The 18,843-nt window shown below is 41.8% G+C and overlaps 1 protein-coding gene across 3 annotated transcripts in view; it reads right to left on the bottom strand.

Moving 5' to 3' along the window:
• The window catches only part of ADAMTS18 (ADAM metallopeptidase with thrombospondin type 1 motif 18), an 82,630-nt gene extending 67,745 nt beyond the window's left edge, over positions 1-14,885 (bottom strand). For 2 of the 3 annotated variants that reach the window (XM_068956222.1, XM_068956221.1), the window contains exons 1-3: positions 14,655-14,841; positions 14,428-14,506; positions 12,179-12,495 (exon numbers count right to left, since the gene is read on the bottom strand). In XM_068956222.1, coding sequence (XP_068812323.1) covers positions 12,179-12,495; positions 14,428-14,506; positions 14,655-14,756 — 498 coding nt within the window. In that variant the 5' untranslated portion in view covers positions 14,757-14,841. Of the gene's footprint in view, positions 1-12,178; positions 12,496-14,427; positions 14,507-14,654 lie in introns of all 3 variants that reach the window. The other variant, XM_068956224.1, reaches the window with a different exon arrangement.
• Positions 14,886-18,843: the final 3,958 nt, after the last annotated feature.

Here is an 18,843-nt window from a genome sequence, read left to right as displayed (position 1 = left end):
GAGGGTTTAAACTGCACTTCCCATCCTGTTGAAATAGTTTCAGCCCAAGATTCCATATTTGATCACCTCCAGGGCTGCTATTTGCACACCACCTCCTCTAGCTCCTCAAAAGCACTACAATAAGACATGGATTCACTTTTTTTCATCCCTTATTATTTATATTATAACAAATTCTTACAAATTTCATCAACCCTGAAAGTATTTGAAATTTTTTGCAAAACGTAAATCAATTATAAAATAATTTATGAACTCTTAGTGACTTCTTCCTTTAATATGTGTTGATACCATTTGTAATGCTAGCAGTCATGCAAGAATGATGATGACTGAAGATGACTAAGTCATCTACATTGTTGTTTTTTGCAATAACCTCACATCCGTCTATTTACTACAGCAATCAATCTCGGAGAGATAATCACATGACCATTCTTAAAATTTAAGTCCCTTCCTGGACGAAACAAGATGTTTATTTTAAATAATAACTACTATTTTGCTGGCACAATAGTATTACTATTGAATGGCAGAAGACTACAGCTCCAAGGAGCATGGCCTTGCACTACTTTATGGAAATACAAATATATTACTATTTCACAAACAACGAACACTGAATTACACTATCTTTTGTAAAAATCAAGATTAAAGATTTGGCACCAATTTAATGCTTTGGTATAGGTAAGTGTTTATGTATAAGTTTCTTTCTCTTCATTTTATTGGCAAGTTAAATGCAAGAAGCCAGGTCCAGAGGGTAAACTGTCATTAAGGGCATGTGGCACATCCGTGGGGGTATTCTGGGACACACAGGCACCACTGGGGGGAGGCTGATGGCAAGCAGGAAACACGAGTCCATGGGGAAATGCATCATATCTTGTTCTGTTAAATCTAATGGAGAGGTGGGGGATGTGGAGGTAGAGTGACTTTTGTTACGCACAAATGCTGGTTTGTGGAACTGAGACCTTCATTCTGGGTGAATAACATTCTCTTCCCTCCGTTTTGTTTCTCACATTAGAGTGTGTTCCTGACTTTCCCAAACTGTAATCCTTAGAATGTGCAGACACAACAACAAAAAACATTGTCCCCTCAGCCCCCAAGCTATTTCCAACTAACGCAGTGTTGTGCAACTGTTCTGCACACCAGAAAGCTTGTTTTCAAGAAATGCTTGGAAAACAAGAACAAAAACAAACCTCTCAGGGCAGTATAACCCCAAAGCCATGAACCTGTAAATAGAAGGTCAAGACCAAAGTCTGGCACATTTTTGATCACACGCTTCAACTTTCTATTGTAATCTATCAACCTCTCTTGCTGACTCAGCTTCTGCTCCAAATTGTCCTTTTGTTGGTATTTCATCTGTCTCACAGGCTGATGAGGAAAGCAAGCCTTTGTCATCATACCATTTAGTATGATGTTCAGTGACACAGAGCACTGACTATATGCTCACATATAGTACTTGGGGTCATGCACAACCTTCACCAAGCGAGAACTGCTGGATCCTCTGTGCCTCAAGCAGTTAAAATGACCAGCCAGGACTCCCTAGCAGAGAGAGGAATCACAGGAGATGAACTATTTCTATGAGACTATGTCCTCCTCTCTGAAGTTATTCAGCTCGCCTACCAAGAGCGGAAGATAGATGAGGTTAAGCCTTGCCAACTACATGCACCCCCAACGACGACAAGTGATAACATCCTCACACAGTTCTCTTGCAGGTAAAGAACTTATTTCCCTTTTTAACATGGGAAATAAATAAGCCTCAAAGCCACTTTGCTCTTTTATTCCAAATGCCAGACTTATGATTTTGACTTCACTAGGACTTGGTCAGGATTAGGCCAAATGACCTCTTTAAATTTACTCCTGATTTCACATTTTTCGGTGGCCAGTATGCTTCTTTTACCCCTTCATTGTCATAATAATCGGGCAGTAGAGCAGTATTTGGCATTAGGACACTGAAATGTATCTGGCAGCTGCAGGCCCCAGATGCCAAGCATTTCAGTGCATTTTTCTAGCAGCAGTAGCAGCAGTTGGTTCTCTGGGTAGCTGCCTGACCACCCACCTCCTTTCACTTCTGGCTGTTATTAGTCAGAGTGGTCCAAGAGAACAGGAGAGGGTCTGTCTGCACATGGGTTTCTTTGCCCTTCAGCAGGCTGCTTTCCTGCATCTCACTTCTGATTCAGTGAAATCCGAGTATGCAGCACTACCTTGGATTATTTACAGGATGCGTTTTGGAGTCTGTCAGTGGAAGCCAACACGTTTCACTTTCTTGATGAGCTAGCAGTATTTTCCATTTGCACGATGTCTTTCTAAACCAAATAATAATCGTAGTAATCTTTGCCGCAGAAATGGCATGCCTCTTGACTCAAGAGGCAAGATGATATAGCGAGAAGGAGAAAGGAACTCTTCCAGGGCCAGGTTCTGATCATCCTTGATCCAAAGCAGGTCAGTATGAATCTTTTTACTTGCTAAACAGGCTTTAGATGAAGTCCATGAACTAGCAAATACTTGTAGCAGTGTCAATGACAGAGGAAGTTCCTGCACTGCAGAAAATCAGAGGACGTTGGTTGCTCATTTCTGCCTCAGCCTGGAAATTGCCTTTTTTTCCTTTTCCCTCCCTGCTTTCCTCTGTGTTTGGTATTTGGCTTTTGCTGCGGGAGGCAGGTTAACAATCTGATTATCAGTGCACGACTCTGGGAGTGCAAAAAAAGCCTGTACAGCCTTCAACATAGCTTCTAGCATAAAGAGAAGCCAGAACCCAGAGAAAGGAGCTGTGGCCTGGACATACTGTTCTTGCAGGCTGGTCTGTACAGTGATTTCACAGACAGCCATTCAAACAATGTAATGTACAGCAGACTATGAGGAAAGATCCTCCCTTTGTCAGAGTAGTAGCAAAAAAGTGCAAAAGTGACAGAGGCATTTTGCTTGCCTCTGTTGTGATCACCCATAGCAGTCTGCAGAAAATGCAGCTTGGCCCTTGCCCAAAATTGGTGCCTTAATCCTTAAATTATACCTGCATCTACTGTAATAAATAGCTCAACTTTGTGTTAAGTGTTAACAGTGAATGGAACTGGGTAGCCACATTTTTAGAAAATTTAAGACTTTCTTCTCTGTCACTGTTTTAAACCATTTATACCTACCCTTTACCATGACCAGACTATCTTTTAACTACAGTATTAATATATTTCTCGAGTTTTACTCTGTTAAAATTAGGCTATTTATGGGTTTGATGACTGAAGGAAAAAAAAAAAGTAAAGAAAAGCATGTGGCATAAAACAAGCCTGTCAAAGATTGAAAAGAGTGGGCGTTTCAAAATAATTCTATAAAGCGCAATTATTTGCATGGAGAAAAAAGCAAATCTGTTTTTCATTTCATTATTTTTAAAAATCTAATTATATTCTGGTGTCATATAAATTTTATATGTCACAGCAAAGAAATTACAGATCTGAGGAGTAATCCATGTTTCATTAGTTTGTGTATTCTGCCACAGAATATAATATTACATTCTTAAATTAGTTGGAAGCCACACTATGCTGCAGAGTATAAAAACAAAAGTGAGGGCTCAAGCTAGGTCAAGCATATTTTGTACAGGTCCATTAAAAATCTCATTCCATTAATATTAATAAAGATGTTGAGACACAAAAGTCCTTCAATTAACATATATTAGGCAGGCAGGCACAAGCATTCAAGTGATCCCACTGTGAACAGCAAGAATCCAGTCCTCACCAAATAAAGCCATGAGCATGCTGTGTACATAGTGGGGTAGCTAGAAATGCTAATACCACCAAAGAGTGAAAAGGCAACACCCTACCGTCTGTGCAAGTAAATACCGATTTATTGCCTCAGCTTCCTTTTCTGTTGGGCAGGTTGATTCTGGGCCTTGTTATTCCAGGAAGAGTAACTTTAAGATCTATCATCTTTGTCATCAGACTGTTTTCTCTTTTACCAACTTGTGACAGGAACTAGTTGGGCAGCCAAAACGTCATGAAAAGGATCTTCATCTGACTGCATAAACTGCCTGCAGATTCCCTCAGCTTATGCACTAACCTCATAAAAGAGAAATTACTCTGGACAACAATGGTTCCCACGGTACCAAGCTTCAACCATCAAGACTCATTCACTTGCATATGACCTGATTGTTTGACATTTCTTCACCCTCATTCTTAGTGACTTCCGAGCACGATAAACAATAAAAGGTTACTGATGTCAACCTATTATGAGTCAGGATGCCTTTCTTGTCTAACACATAGCACAGCCATGTACTGAAGCTTAATTAATACATGTTTGTAAATTGTGCTGAGCAGCAAGGCACTAGGATTTCAGGTTTCTGTAAATGTTTACCTCCAAGCTTTAGTCAGTGCTCTACCGTCTGAACCAAAGATAAGTTCTGCTTCCACCAGCTATTCACATAGCTGTTCAAATCACTGTCAGAGCAAATCAATGGGAAATTCCTTTAGCATACTGTAATTTATGGTAGACCTGCAGCAACAGAATTGGGATTAAAATGGGATAAGAAAAGGCAAGAAAGAACCAACATCTCTGCTCCCAGTGACATGATCAAAAAGACAGAGGAAAACCTTGTTTGTAATGTAATTATCCATTAAAGTTCAAATCAGATACCACTTAAGGGCTAGTCAGAGCCCTCCTAATACAAAGTGAGTGGTCTTTTTTGAAAAAGATAATGAAGTCTGAGCTTCAGCTGATATCACTCACTGTAGCACTAGTGCTCATTCTCACTGCTGAGATAACTCAATTTAACCCCTCTCCTGCTAGCTCACTGAGAGAACATCATTTAAAAAAAAAAAAAAAAAGCCACACAGAGCTAACTAACAGCTTCTGGGCAGGGTCGGGAATCAAGTCAGAGGGGACACTTAGGATGAACAAGACAATAAGATGACTGTTGACTTCAGTGGGGCTGCGGTCAAGTGATCATTAGATACTGCAACTTCCAAAAAGAAAACAGGTATTTTCTAGATGATCCCTAGAGGATTATATATCCATACGTCCACAACATTACTCATGCTCAGAAGAGAGTGAAATCAGATGCAAATAGCACTGAAATTGTTTTGGAGGACTGACTGATGATACATTATTTGCATCACAGCTCAGGACATCTTTTCCCAGTATGGTCCCAGCTTTTTCTTACCCCCATCCATGGACTGCAAATTTCAAAACCGTAGAGGCTGAGGACAGTCTTTAGGACCCAGCCCTTCTCTTGCTGTCTGCAATATTGGCCAGCAGCCCAAGCGATGAAAGTACAATCTCTGTATGTTTCTGAGCATGGTGCATACCTCGTGCATCAGAAAGACAAACCCTGCCCTAAAAAGTTTCAACTTAAAAAGTATTATCTTGAATATCCTGTACACAAACATAATTGCAACTTAAAGGAAACTGTAGCGTTTCTAGAAAACTTTATTTCTAGGAAACTAAGTGCCAAAAGGATGGGGCGTGCAGGGAGTTGGTAACAACCTCCCAGTGACCATCCAGACTGATCATGACCTCTTCCACCAGACTGGCCATGACCTTTTTTTGGGCAGCTTACGTCAAATCAAAGTCAAGTTCTCAATTCAGTTCAAGTGCGCAAATCACAAAGCTGTCATCGTAATCAGGGCACTGGTTTTGCAGAGAGGCTAAGGAGGTAGTAAGCTTTAAAACAAAACAAAACAAAAAAACCCCGTGAGAACAGTTTTGATACCACTGTTTGCTCAAATTAAGTGGGCTGTGCTGCCGGGCCAGGGCACAGCCAAGATACCCCTGTGCTTTCCACTCACTCTACCGCTATGTGCCATTGGTGGAGCTCTAGGAGCGGGCTTGAGCTAGACTTGAACTACAGTTTCACAGACTGTCATTGTGTTTTGGGTAAACAGAAGGCTTTTGACTCCAGTTCTGCAAACCTGGTAACTTCCTCAAACACTGTACTCCCTTAAGTGGAAGAGGAAGGGAAAAGAAAGAAATAAAATATTGTTTAGGTTAAGTACTAATGACTAAAAACTGCTATTAGAAGCTGCGTATGGAAAGAGAAATATTTTATATATTCAGCAATTCAGGGCTGTGGAGTGGAGAACGTCTTGCATCTCATCAGCAGAGATGGTATGGTCCAAACAAAAATAGTGGCACTTAAAATAAAAATACTCATTTACATCAAAGGCATCCTGTTATGAGGAGGTCTGTGCAGACAGGTCATCCTCTGCTGACCTTTATGAGGGCATTTGAGTATAATCTTCCCTCTAATGGACTAGGAGAACTGTGGGAACTAAGCTATGTGGAAAGACTTTGCTACAGCAGGAAAAATGCTGATGTTTCAAGGATAGATGATGTGTACTAATTCCCTTACAAGTTATAAGACTGTTTCTTAAAAAAGAAGGCTGGGAAGAACTGCCTTTCTATGCAAAACAGGATGGCTCCCTGATTCTGGAACTGATTTCAGAGTACAAGCTGTGTTTCTTGCAACAGCCTAAAGTTTGCTCTGAAATACACCGAGGAACAATTTCCACGTTCTTACTGCCAGCTGAGCAACAATGGAGCAGGCAGAAGCCCATGAGCGAGAGGACTACCTTGCTCTGGCAGGCAGGCAGTCTTGAGCGCTGCTCTGTGTCCACAGATCGCTGCGTTTGAGGAGTAATCCCATAAAGCTAATGACACAATATTTGCTGTCTATAAGTTCAAGGCCTCCAGATTTTTTAATACAAAACTTGGAAGAAATAAATTCTCTATTACTTCTCCAGTGCAGTGGGGGCAGATTATTTCTCCAATATTAATTCCCTGTAATTCCTATTCTCACCCACTAGCAACCAATGGGACCACAATGGCTGAGATTACACTGTCTTGATCCTGCAGAGCTAAACCCCGAGCTAAACAGAGAAGTTATCAGACAGATACAGAGAAAACAGTGCATTTCCCATCAGCAAACAATTCAAAGCTCACACCAGAAATAGTGTCTTATTTGTCTAGTACAATCTAAAGTACTCAAGAATATACCTTTTTCTCTCATTGTCACCTCATCTTCCTTGAAAGATTTTTCTTCCCTTCATCTTTACCCTATTATACGGTGAATAATAGGATAGTGTCCATCAAAATGGTGGAGAAAATTAAAACATAGTTTGTGCTTTGTAAAGGAGGGAATGGAATGATCAGGAAAGTCAGAGAATGCACGTTCAAATGCTGGTAGTGTTGTTCTGGTATAAGGGCAAAAATTATAGGATATGTGTATTGACTTCTGGAGGGACTAAAAATAGTTTTGAGAATGAGTCAAATCCTCAGTTCTGTACTCAGTTTCTCTTCAAAGTCCCTGTGGGCCAACTTTTATCCTATTTTTACAGCTGTAGGTTTCTACAGGAACTTCATTGCAAACAGCAATTATTTTGTACTTTTACTAGCAGGCTAGCTCACTGATTTTGATAGGAGTTTATCTGAATAAGGACTCTGGGATTTGTCTCAACATATTTAATTGGACTTAGAGTGTGAGCTCTAGGAATAAGAGGCTGTTGTTAGCATGAACTCAAATAATGCTAATACGGGGCGCAACTAAATGACTAAAAAGAATGGGTTCGAGTCGCTTTGCCTGTCTGCCTCTTAGGTGGTCAGGCTGTGTTAAGAAGCTTTAATTTTGTGGCTTCTTTGATACTTTGAGCAAAGTCCTGCCCTCAGACATGCACACACAACTTCCATTGAATTAATACATCTCCTGTTTATCTCTCAGCGCTACATCTAACCCTTTCTCCAGCTGTAGACTCCTCTGACAGCTCAGTGAGTGTAACATGATTCATCCTTTCCTCCTCTTTCTCTTCCCTTGACTAGACACTAACAAACACAACAGAACTTGAGACAAGAGAAAGAGGCCCCTTATAATGGAAGATTCAATCACATCTTACCAAAAACAAAGGACAGCACTAGCTAGTGCGTGAAGCTGACACCCTGCTCTAATTGAGGTACATAAATAAAAGGGAGAGAATGGCCCCCATTCACCTCTAGAGTAAGCAGGTGCAGCTCCTCTGGCCTCCACACTAGTACATCTGTTTAACGCTGAATTTGGCCTAAATAATAAAATGGTGTATCATGCAGTTTTATAAGGGCCAGACTTTTTTCACTGAATTATACTGATTTTCTCTCTGACCCAAAACACATATGCATGTCTCCTGAGCAGGGTAAAAGTAGGAGGGTTCCCATTATGTTGTATATATATTTCCTTTCCCCGCCCCCCTCTCTTCGGGGGCACATGCTTTATATTTGCTATATAACCTCACTTGTCTCCTCCACCAAATAGTAGCAACATTCCCACAAATGCTATATGATAACATACAATTCATTCATGATGCTCGTTATTGTCTATGTTTTGTGTATGGGACCATAGTGTAGTCTTCTACAGTTGTTTGACTATAAGGGAGAGTTCTTGTTCACAAGGGGAACGTGACTTCAATTTCTAAATGCACAGTTATACATTACTTTTTAAAATGTCTCTAGAACACAACTAGACTACTGACAACTCTGTGCTTCTCTTGTATTCTGCCCCGATTTACTGTGTGACTCCAAACAACTCACTCACTTAACTACTCTGTGCAACAGATTATGCACACACATAGACCTAACATAAGCAGCACATAAGAAGGAGATAAAAAGGAGACAGAAAGCAGCATATAAAGAGAGACAAATAATGCACAGTATATACATAGAGTAGCAAGACAGCCGGGAATGTTTTAGAGACAATGATGTCCTCATGAAGACGCTGAGGTTATAGACGGTGAACCAGTCTGATATCTGTTTTTATGCAGGAGAGAGCATAACATGTATGAGGATAGGCAAGAGAAAGGAGTTCAGAATATAGGATTTATTCAGTCTGGCTGTTCCTAAGACCAATTTCTTATTCTAACAGTGGCCAGCACCATCTGCTTCAGAAAAATTGCAAAACCCCTTCATTATATGGATTTGGCAGTCTGCCTCCCAATTATAGCTAAAGGCAATTATAAGTAATGATATATTACTAAATAACAATAGCAATAATAAATTATAATTAGAATATGTAGTAATTAGCTCAAGTCAGGAGTTTGCAAAAAACCTCTGAGTGAGAATGTATTAATGAAATATATGTAAATGAAAAGCTCTATCATGGCTACTTTAGAAGGAAGGTATCATCTTCTAAATAGATAGTCTGAACACATTTTTCTGCAGGTGTACGAAGTACATCCTTCTTTTGGGCATCTTTGAAAAACTGACCGAGTATAATGTAGAATATGAGCCTGGAATTTAGTAAATCTGACGTACTTTATCTTCAAGTAAGTATGACACTGCTATTCCATGCCTGGCAGTGAAACAGGCACTTAGGAAGAAGATTGCTTAGACAAGATTTCCTTGCATAGCAATTAATTTCATCAAAATATCACTGTTTTCTTGCTGTATAATAGATCTCCCAGCAGGTAGAAGATGCTGACTGAAGCAGAAAAGGAAGAAAGATGGAAGAAAGCATGTTTCCTGTTGACAATAAAAGCACATAAACACTGGTGATGGAAAGTCAAGAGGTGGTATTCACAGGAAATTTGTACACATTTCCCTAAACTGCAGAATTAGTGCATCAGAGGTTTTTTTCAGATAAAGAGCATGGATCCAATTTGGCCTTCTGATACATCAAGAAACTTGTGCTGACTGATGGAAGCATTTGGTCGAAAATCAACCAATCAGTATGAAAATGTGGGGACTTACTGTCAACTAAGCTATTAAAATGTGAGTGAGATACACACATCTCTTAACAGATCTATACCAAAGCAACAAATTCTTGCTCCTTTCCACTGTTCAGTTAATGTCACCCTGCCTAACAAACTATTTCGTATAGAACCTTGCTCTGAAAAGTCCACTCTGCAGGCAATGGCAGATAACAGACAACTGAATGACTGAATACTCTAGGTCATCCAAAAAATTAGATCAAAGAGTCCCTGTAGTCTATTGAAATGCAATTGCTTCCAAATCACATTGTGGTGTTCCAGGCTTGAAAGAATGGGTCACTGCAGTTCTATTGTAGAGAAGCTATTGCTAATGAAAGGAACAATGGAAAGATTAGTGCTACCAACCATACAGAAGAAACACCACTTTCGGTTTAATTGCAGTGAACAAAGCAAATAGGAAAGAAGGGCAACCAAGTGACAAAAGTAGTTGCTGCAAAGAGGATATAGAGGCTATTCACAGGGTTCCCTTGATCAGAGCACAGCGTCCAGACTTAACAGATGATTACTGAATTTGGATCACAGTAAAAAATGACGTGGTTGTCATTAGAGACAGCTGACGACATCTTTAAGAAAGCAGCTTTGCAAACTGGAAGACTGAGAACCTTGTTGATTATTTTCCTAGTATTCATTATTTGCACTGAAATTAATAAATGAACAGAAGGAAAGGAACAATTACAGTTTATTTGTGGTACTGACTGTGCGGGAGATCACTGTAAGTAAGTAAAGGTGTACTTCAATAATTAGATTAAAATAACAATTTAAGGTGAAATATATTGAACCTTGGAAGTGATCAAAGAAAAAGATAATCTAGGTACTAAAAAGGTTCTCCCATAAGAAATTTGTTCACGCCACAAAACTTATTCTCTTCTGATCGGTTTCTGGATCTTCCCTAAGTGAAGTCTCCCAGTCAAAACAATCCACGTCGAGACAGTGGTAAGAGATCCATTTCAGTCTCATTTCAGATCACCACATTTTGTTTCTCTGACCTGAGGCAGACTTGAACCTTCCTTCTCCAAACAGGACTTGACAAGCCCAGCTCCACTTAGCTCCTGAAACATGTTAAAAATCACAACCTGACCAAACAGGGGAGATCATCCAAACTGTTAACTGTTGTATGTAGACAGAATACTTCCCTTGGAGGAATGACAAACACTGCAATAAGTGAAAAGGTTTTTTTTGAATAAATATAATAAAAGTTAGTAGTTGTGAAAAAGAAGCTTCCACAGAAGTACGTTCCATATAGAAACTCACAGCTAAGCAATTCTGATATTAACAGTTCCGCACTACAAACAAATCATTAAAAAAAACCACACGCAAACTTTATTCCAGTTCCTGGCACCTGCTCCAAAGTTGTGATTGCAACTGTTCGAATGAAACATAAGATTTGGAATTCTTCTAAATTGCTGAGACCAACAAAGAAAAAGCAGACCATTCAAAATATAATCCAGACTACTTCAACCAGCTATCGATATTCAACAGCTTTTCCTATGGGAGCATCCTCTTCTCAAGTCACTGACTACGATTTCAGAGAAAACACTGGACGTCTTAAGTGCCCCTTTCTTGATCCCATTATGCAGTTTACTAGCCCTTATGGACAAGCCTTTGGAAAGCAGAATTCTAGAGGGTGACCCAACATATCATCAGGACCTTAATTAACCACAAAGCACCCAGATAGCTTCTTATAACCTAACGCTAGTAAATGTCCCTGATTTAATCTACATCCATAGGAGACCGGTTGCAAAGTGTAAGGCCTTTAGCCTAAGAACCATCAATAACTATTAGTTCCATAGATGGTTCTTCTGATCTATACCCTTAAGAACTTCTTGGCAGACAACAAGGACTGTCAAATGTATGTTTTAAAAAATCATTTCTGTTAGTAATAATTTTTCATGAACTTGGAAGACAGTCATAAATGGAAGATATGCAGAGATAATATTTAGACCTCCTCATAAGAGGTCACCTAATTAAGATTTATGAAGCAAAGTAGGCTGGAATTGTCAAAGGAAGCCAATGGACATAGGTTCATAACTCCTGCTGAACTGAGAAATTCAGTGTTCCTTAAAGCAGTTGACAAACCAAGATGTAATATTTACTTTTGCTCATAACCTTTGGATTATTTTTTCTCTATTCTTAATAGTAGCGAGATTAATCATAAAGACAGGAAGCACATTTACATAAGAGCAAGCAAACACTGTATAAACTGTCACAAACTATAACAAATGAGAATTGCCATGGACTAATTACCAGGACTACCAGTCAGTCTTCTCTTTTCTCCTCAAAAATCACGTTTGAAAAACACAAAGCATGTGATACAGGTCATTGGCTATAGCTAAGCCTCTTCTGTTAAACGCAATAGCAGCTACTGACAATAGTAAAACCACCAAATGGTGTATAGCATCCAGAATGTTATATCAATTATATATATTTGCCAAAACAGCTACCGTTCCATGTATGAAAATACTGATTTGTTTTAAAGAAACACTTACCAAGCCTATACACGTAGATATCGCTACTGAAGAGGTGCTATCGTTCCTTATAAATCCCTGATAGAAACACTGCTCAATTTCATGTTCCTGAGAATCTGAGACTCCATCTTTCCCAAGTACCTGGACAATAAAATTGCTGCTTAAAATGGTCGAAGGCTTAAGTTCTAAATGAAGTTCCTGTCCAAATGCTGAAAATTTGTAGTGCAAGGAACATTTTGAACTTTGAGTTGATCTCTTTTTCCTAGTACTGTGCAAAACATCATGTGAAAGGTACGATCCACTGGAATCCACTTTGACAGGTGTCACAAACACATAATCTGTAACAGTAAGAAGTTCACCGTCAGCTTTTGTACCCAACAAATAAAACAAATGTCATTCTAACATAGTAAGCAGCAGGTTTTCACTGTGGCACGAAGAATTTCCTCGTTTAGGGAATGGCCCCAAAGCTCTACAGGCTGCGTGTATACAGGCCTGACTGCGTAAATTCAGCCCTGTTAAGTCACACCGGCTCTCAAGCAGTGTTTGTTTCCTTTCCGCCCCACTGCGAGGTACAGACTAACTAGCATAGCTGTGAACATTCCCACAATCATTCTTCTGAAGACATTTGTCATCACTAGCAGATCTGTAGATTTTTCCCCTCCCTCCCTATCAATTGCTGTCAAATACGAAGGCTGTTTTGGTTTGAGGGGTTTTTTTCTTCTTCTTCTTTTTTTCCCACCCCCCTCTTTTTCTTTGCCAAAGAATGCAGCAAATATCGTATCACTGTAGGGGTAACCATGACTGAGACTTTGTAGAACTGTACCACTTGTTCAGATGGATTAAAGGATTAATTTATTAATGCCTTAACAGAGTGAGACCTCATCTCTTTGTAGTGACTTGATTAGACTGGGTTTCAAATTGTAACTGACCTCCAGCAGAAAGAGATTACATCCTACCTAATAACCTTTAGTCAGTCATTGCTAATTGAATGTCAAAGAAGTTTATTCTTTTGTATAAAATATGTGAAAAATTATAAAACTACTTGTGAGGATATGACTAAGATCTCACAACAACCTAAGAAAGTAAAAAAATAGAGGCTATGATTCAGCTAGCTGCTTAAGCAGTTGCCTAGTTTTAATTACATTACCCATTTATCCACACATGGATTACTTGAACCCTGGAAGTTTGGTCTGAATTTTAGTTGTTTGCAGAACTAGGACCATCGGCATGTATTCCTGGTTATACGGGTAACTTTGCTGAATAAACTGCTTCCTAATCCCATTTAGCTTCTGAGCTCTAGTCCTCTAGGAATACTTAAACATGTCCATTTCTCTGACTGCAAAATAGTCTGCTTTTCTCCTAAATTGAAATACACTGTTACAAAAGGAGAAAAAAAAAACCCAAAAAATAACCCAAACCCTACTTCTTATGTTGTAACAGATGTTGCAAAAACTATTAATCTCTTTGTCTGAATTGATTTTATTGGACACACATTAAGCTGAAAACATAACCAGTGATAAGTTAAGTTGGTTTTGCTTAGACAGTGGAAACAACACATAAAGAGCTTTCACTTTCTTCGAGTGCTGTTAATCAATGGCAGGAGTTGAGAACGTTAAGCAGGCTGGTGGCCAAAAAAATGTAAGCAGCTGCTGGAGAAAGGGAATCCCCCACTGAACAGACGATAGGGTGCAAGAGAGTTTTCCTTTCTGCACTCTGGTGTGGTTCTGTATTGTACTTTTCTCCCACTGTCACCCAATAAAAAGCATGCACTGCACTGCAAACTTCCCAAAAGTCATCAACACCAAAGTGTTAGACTTTGCAACCTGGTAAAAAGCAGCTCCTGAACTCTCATGCACACAAGTCCTTTCTCTGCAGGTTTGCTCTCCCTCAGCCTGCGTTGCACTGCTTGCTCCTCTCTTTCACCCAAATCTTTTCATTATTTTTGTTTCATTGCTTCCATAACAGACACATGAAGTTTTGTTGTTTGGGCTACATGCACATTCATCTTTCTAATTGCACATATAAACGTGAACGTATTTACCATCTTAATTACTCCTTTGCTCTGCCTTTACATATCACTCCTTTTAGCTTTTGCCTACAGGGCTGAGAAAGCAAATCTCTGCCTAGGGTTAGCTATTTTACAGCAGCCAACTTGCTTGCACTTTATATTCCCCTAACGCTGTGACTTCTTCCTTTTAAAAGCTCATCCTACCCAAAGAAGCATCTATGCAAATGTTCACATATACAGATACAGAGAGAGCAATACAAACCATGATTTAATTCACTGATGCTGTCACTGGTTAAAGTCGTTGCATGAGACATGCAACAGAGGCAGCACAGCTGAAGGGTCTGCAAGAGAAAAAAAAAGAGAGAAAAGGGAGTGTTGGGCGAGATATACTTGACAAGGGAAGGCAGAAAGACAAGGCACCAGAAACAGTGCAGTAACCTGGAAGGAAAGTACACTAGGCGATTGCAAAAGAAAGTGCTCTCGACCTGCCTTTACAGTGCTTCCAAGCCACAGGAGGGTCGGGAACTGCATGGAGCTGCCGCTGAGAACCGCAACAGGTAAAGTCCAGACGACAAGCAGGAGACAGCCCATGTTCCGCCGAGCACCTGGCGTGCTACCTGCTCCCCGGAGCGTGCGGCAGGCCGGCCCCGATCCCCCGCATGGTCACCTGGGCTCTGCCCCGCCGCAGCCCCGGCGGCCGCCTCGCAGCGCCGCGCCCCCGCCGTGCGCGGCGGCGGAGCCCATGGAGCGGCGCCCAGGTGAGCGCGCCCTCGCCGCCGCCGCCGCCGCCGCCGGCGCGCACGCTTTAAGCTGCTGCCGCCGCCGCCGCCGCCGCCGCCGCCGCCGCCGCCGCCGCCGCGGGGCAGCGCTGCCTCCGGCGCCGCGTCTCGGCGCGGCCGCCGCCCGGGGGGCGCCGCGGAGCGGAGCGGGGCGGGCGGGACCGGCGGGACCAACGGGGAAGCGGCGCCCCCGGGGCCGGGGCCGGGGCCGGGGCCGGGGCCGGGGCCGGGCGGCGGCGGGCAGCGACACGCGGGCTGCTCGGCCGGGGCGCGGGAGGCGGCGCCGCGCCGGGCACCTGGAAGGGGCCGGCGGGTCTGCAGGGGCCCCAGCGGCGAGCCGCGGGCAGCGCCGGCGCTGGCCACCTGTGTGAGCTGCCGAGGGGACGGGGACCCTTCCCCGTGCACACATGGGGCCGACCCAAAGCACCGGAGCTCCCTGTGGCGGTCGCGCACCTTCACTGGAAGGCGGTACATGGTGGGAGAAGGAGCAGAGTCAAGCACCAGCCACCCGGCTGGCAAAGCACCATTCATTTGGACAGAAAACGCTGCTCTTTTCCATTATTTTGTAAGGCAGCTTCAAGCAAAAAAGAAAATCAAACACAAAGATTAGATTGCTCGGGGGGGGGGGGGGGCGGGGAACGCAGCTGTGATAGCCAGGACTAGTTCAGTATTGAATGCTGATGTCCATAAAGGAGCTGACTTTCACATAACGGCCTACGTGTTTTGAGTCAAATGCAGCACCAGGTTCTACTCTACTAATCTAGTCTATACTGTCGGGTTACGCTTTCCCTTCCACAGAAACCATCAGTAAAGGATGAAAGATCTAAACAATCTGAAAGGAAACTGAAGTACTGAAGCTAATGGGACTGGTCCAGGCGGGGAATCAATACAGAACTTGTTTCTGATGTTTTTGGCTGCACTTAGAGAGGTGTCCCTCACCTCATGATCTCCCTTTTGTGCTAGAGAGCTTCCCAGCATGTGTGCGTCGCCGTGCAATCTCACTCAAAATCTCCCTCGTTCAAATGTCGCACCATGAAAATAAACAGTCGCTGTGTCAATCTCAGGTGCCTCACTGCTCCAGTTGGCACGCCAGTCGGAGAGCACTGGAGACCCATGGTGAGCCAGAGCCGCTGCCTCTGCCGCCCTTATTATCCATCGGGTCCTTGGAAATGAGTTTGGGGCAGTGGCCTAGAGAGACAGATCAGAGATATTTCCCCTTCTAAACCATTTCCTGTCTATAAACATTAAATAACTTCCCAAGTGTGCAATTTCTCCTTCACCTCTCTATTTTCCAGCGGTTTTACGTTATCACCTTGCTAAATATATTACGATAAAGTTTCAAGATCTTTTTGTAATAGTGCATCTGTCACCTCCTACTGAGCATATTCAAAAGAAATCGCTGGCTACAAGCTTACTATGGCCCCAGTGGAGCAAAACATAAAACACGCTCTGCACTGGAGATAATAGGAGAAAAGAATACAACTATAGGGCTGTAATTTTGCTATCAGCCTTCAACACCCGGAACAGATAACCTCAATTGTTTTCAGTAGACTCTTGACTGTGAAGTTTGACATTTTATTTGCTGTGAGGGGAGGGAAGTAAATACAGTTTTCCAGCCATTAAAAGAATTGATTAAAAACAAGCAGCTTTCATCATAAAGCTAGCACCACTGAAGGGAGTTTTGCTCTTGATTTCTGTGGAGCTAAAATTTCACCCTGGGGATTTGCATTTTCTGAGTGTGATCAAAGAAGAAGAAAAAAATGTGATACTGCTTTACGTGACTATAAATGACATGCGTCCAAATTTGAGTTGGCATTAGGCCGGGGTCCCCAACCTTTCTTGGCCTGTAGGCAGCACCACTGATCAGTTAACGTGCTCAGACAACATCATACTTTGCTCCCTGAGTCAATCAAGATCACAGCAGTGATGGTCATAAACATCAGAGAATCCTGCAGGCAGGCCGTTACTATGCGCAAACATAGTTACCATGCAAGATACCAGAGAAATAAAGCTCCACGCTAAGTAGTGAGGTAAACAAGGCACTCTCAGCCCTTTATTCCTCCCCCCTCCACACTTCCTAGCAATTCCCACCTCAGATCATGAGCTAGCGTATATTCCTTCAGAGATAATCACTACCATCCTATGGTCTGTTACTGGACTCTTCCTTATTCTCCCTGAGCTGTCAGGATGGATGCTGCCATCGCTTTTTTTATGCTGATCAGTTTTGTCATGTTTTCAGTAGATCACTGTCTTCTGTTTTTCTTCCCTTACTTGTTGGTATCCACTTGCTGTATTTGTGTTCTAGCAACATGAGAAACTCTGTTAGAAGTGGGTACAAAAACCTTGGGAGCCCCAGAGGAGGGCTGTCATCCTTAAGCAGCATTGCCCTACAGATAAAACCTTTCTTGGGGAAGGATCTCCAGCACAGGGCAAAGAGATGCCTGTACCATGACTCAGAAAGTCAGAATTTGTCCCATATATAATGGGTGGAGTAAGTTTTTTGCTGCGCTACACAAGCAGGGAATTATTACTTCACTTTCATCCCCACATGGACTCTGGCAGGGACATAGCCTGAGCTCCACCAGGGCTTCTCTTCCCTCTGCTCCGGATAGATCACCCCTGGGTACAGACTGCCTATCCATATTGTCTTGTGCAAAGATGCTGAGTGTTCTTACTTCCCTTTGCTAGTTTATCACAGAAAAATGATTGTTTTTAATACTTTTTTTTTCTAATATTGCCTCTTTCTCTTCTCATGAATTTCTGCTGACATTTTTTCCCAAGAACCATGCTATCATGGCCCTAGTGATAAAGAGCTCTAGCCATGCACACAGAACTCACATTGTCGGTAATATGACTGACAGGCATGCAGAAGAAATATGCCCTGACTAAAAATGCTATCATGTTTGTTTTGGCTTCTTTGTTAGAGCAAATTCTTTATCATGAGAGACATTTGTGACCGCTGAGCAATTGAGTGAACGATTCACAGAAGTCTGTTGTCTAACAGCTATCACCTTTCAATCTAGATTATTTTTCCAGATGTATTTGTATTAGCAACTAATCTGAATAATCTATACCATATTTATATCATTTATGATTGGGCCACTGGCAGCACAGTAGTTCAAATGGCAAAAAAAGGAGCACTTCGGGCTACTTAGGCCACATGATATTGAGTGAATATGAATAACAAATTCAGAACAGATCCAGCATTTGCTAACTCAGCATTCAGTTTCTGCAACTGCCCATTCCTAATTGACTATTTCTATGATTATTTCTTCCTGGGAGACATAGTTGTTGGGATATTCAAGATACACGTGAGCACCCTGCAGTATTCTTCCAGATTGCCCTTTCCACTCTGTCTTTATTCTTGTGGAATTGTTTTACTTTTGTGAAGCACAGGAGCCCTTTGGCTTCAGTTGCAGTGAGGGGTGATTAGGCCCATGCTGGGTCAAAATCTTTGTGGTGAAAGTTTCGTGGAAACCTCTTTACAAATGAAAATGATCCTCTTTAAAACAAGCTGATAGTTTTCAAGGCCCACCAAGTTCACCTACTCTTTTTCCCAAGTTGACTTAGGCTACGAAGTGGAGTTACTCTGGTTATGTTCCATACTCAATTGTTAAGGAGGTTTTTCGTTCCCATTGTATTTTTCATTCGATAATCTCAAGGCTATTGGTAAATTTATATAATTTGTCTGCAGTCAGCAACTGCTACTCAGTTGTAGCATGACAAAACCTCTACTTCAGCAAAATGAGTGTCTTGAAAAATATCTTGTGGAACGGTACATGCAGATTAAGTGTAGAGGGAGGGCTGTGGTAATCTGGTTCCAAATTACTGTTGTACGGCTATTCTTATATTGCCTAAACTGACTCAGTACCATATAGTTAAGGAAGAGGTCAGATCCC

This window comes from Struthio camelus, chromosome 10 (assembly GCF_040807025.1).
Source record: "Struthio camelus isolate bStrCam1 chromosome 10, bStrCam1.hap1, whole genome shotgun sequence".
In the NCBI taxonomy this organism is placed as follows: Eukaryota; Metazoa; Chordata; class Aves; order Struthioniformes; family Struthionidae; genus Struthio; species Struthio camelus.
This window is presented reverse-complemented; position numbering and strand designations above follow the sequence as displayed.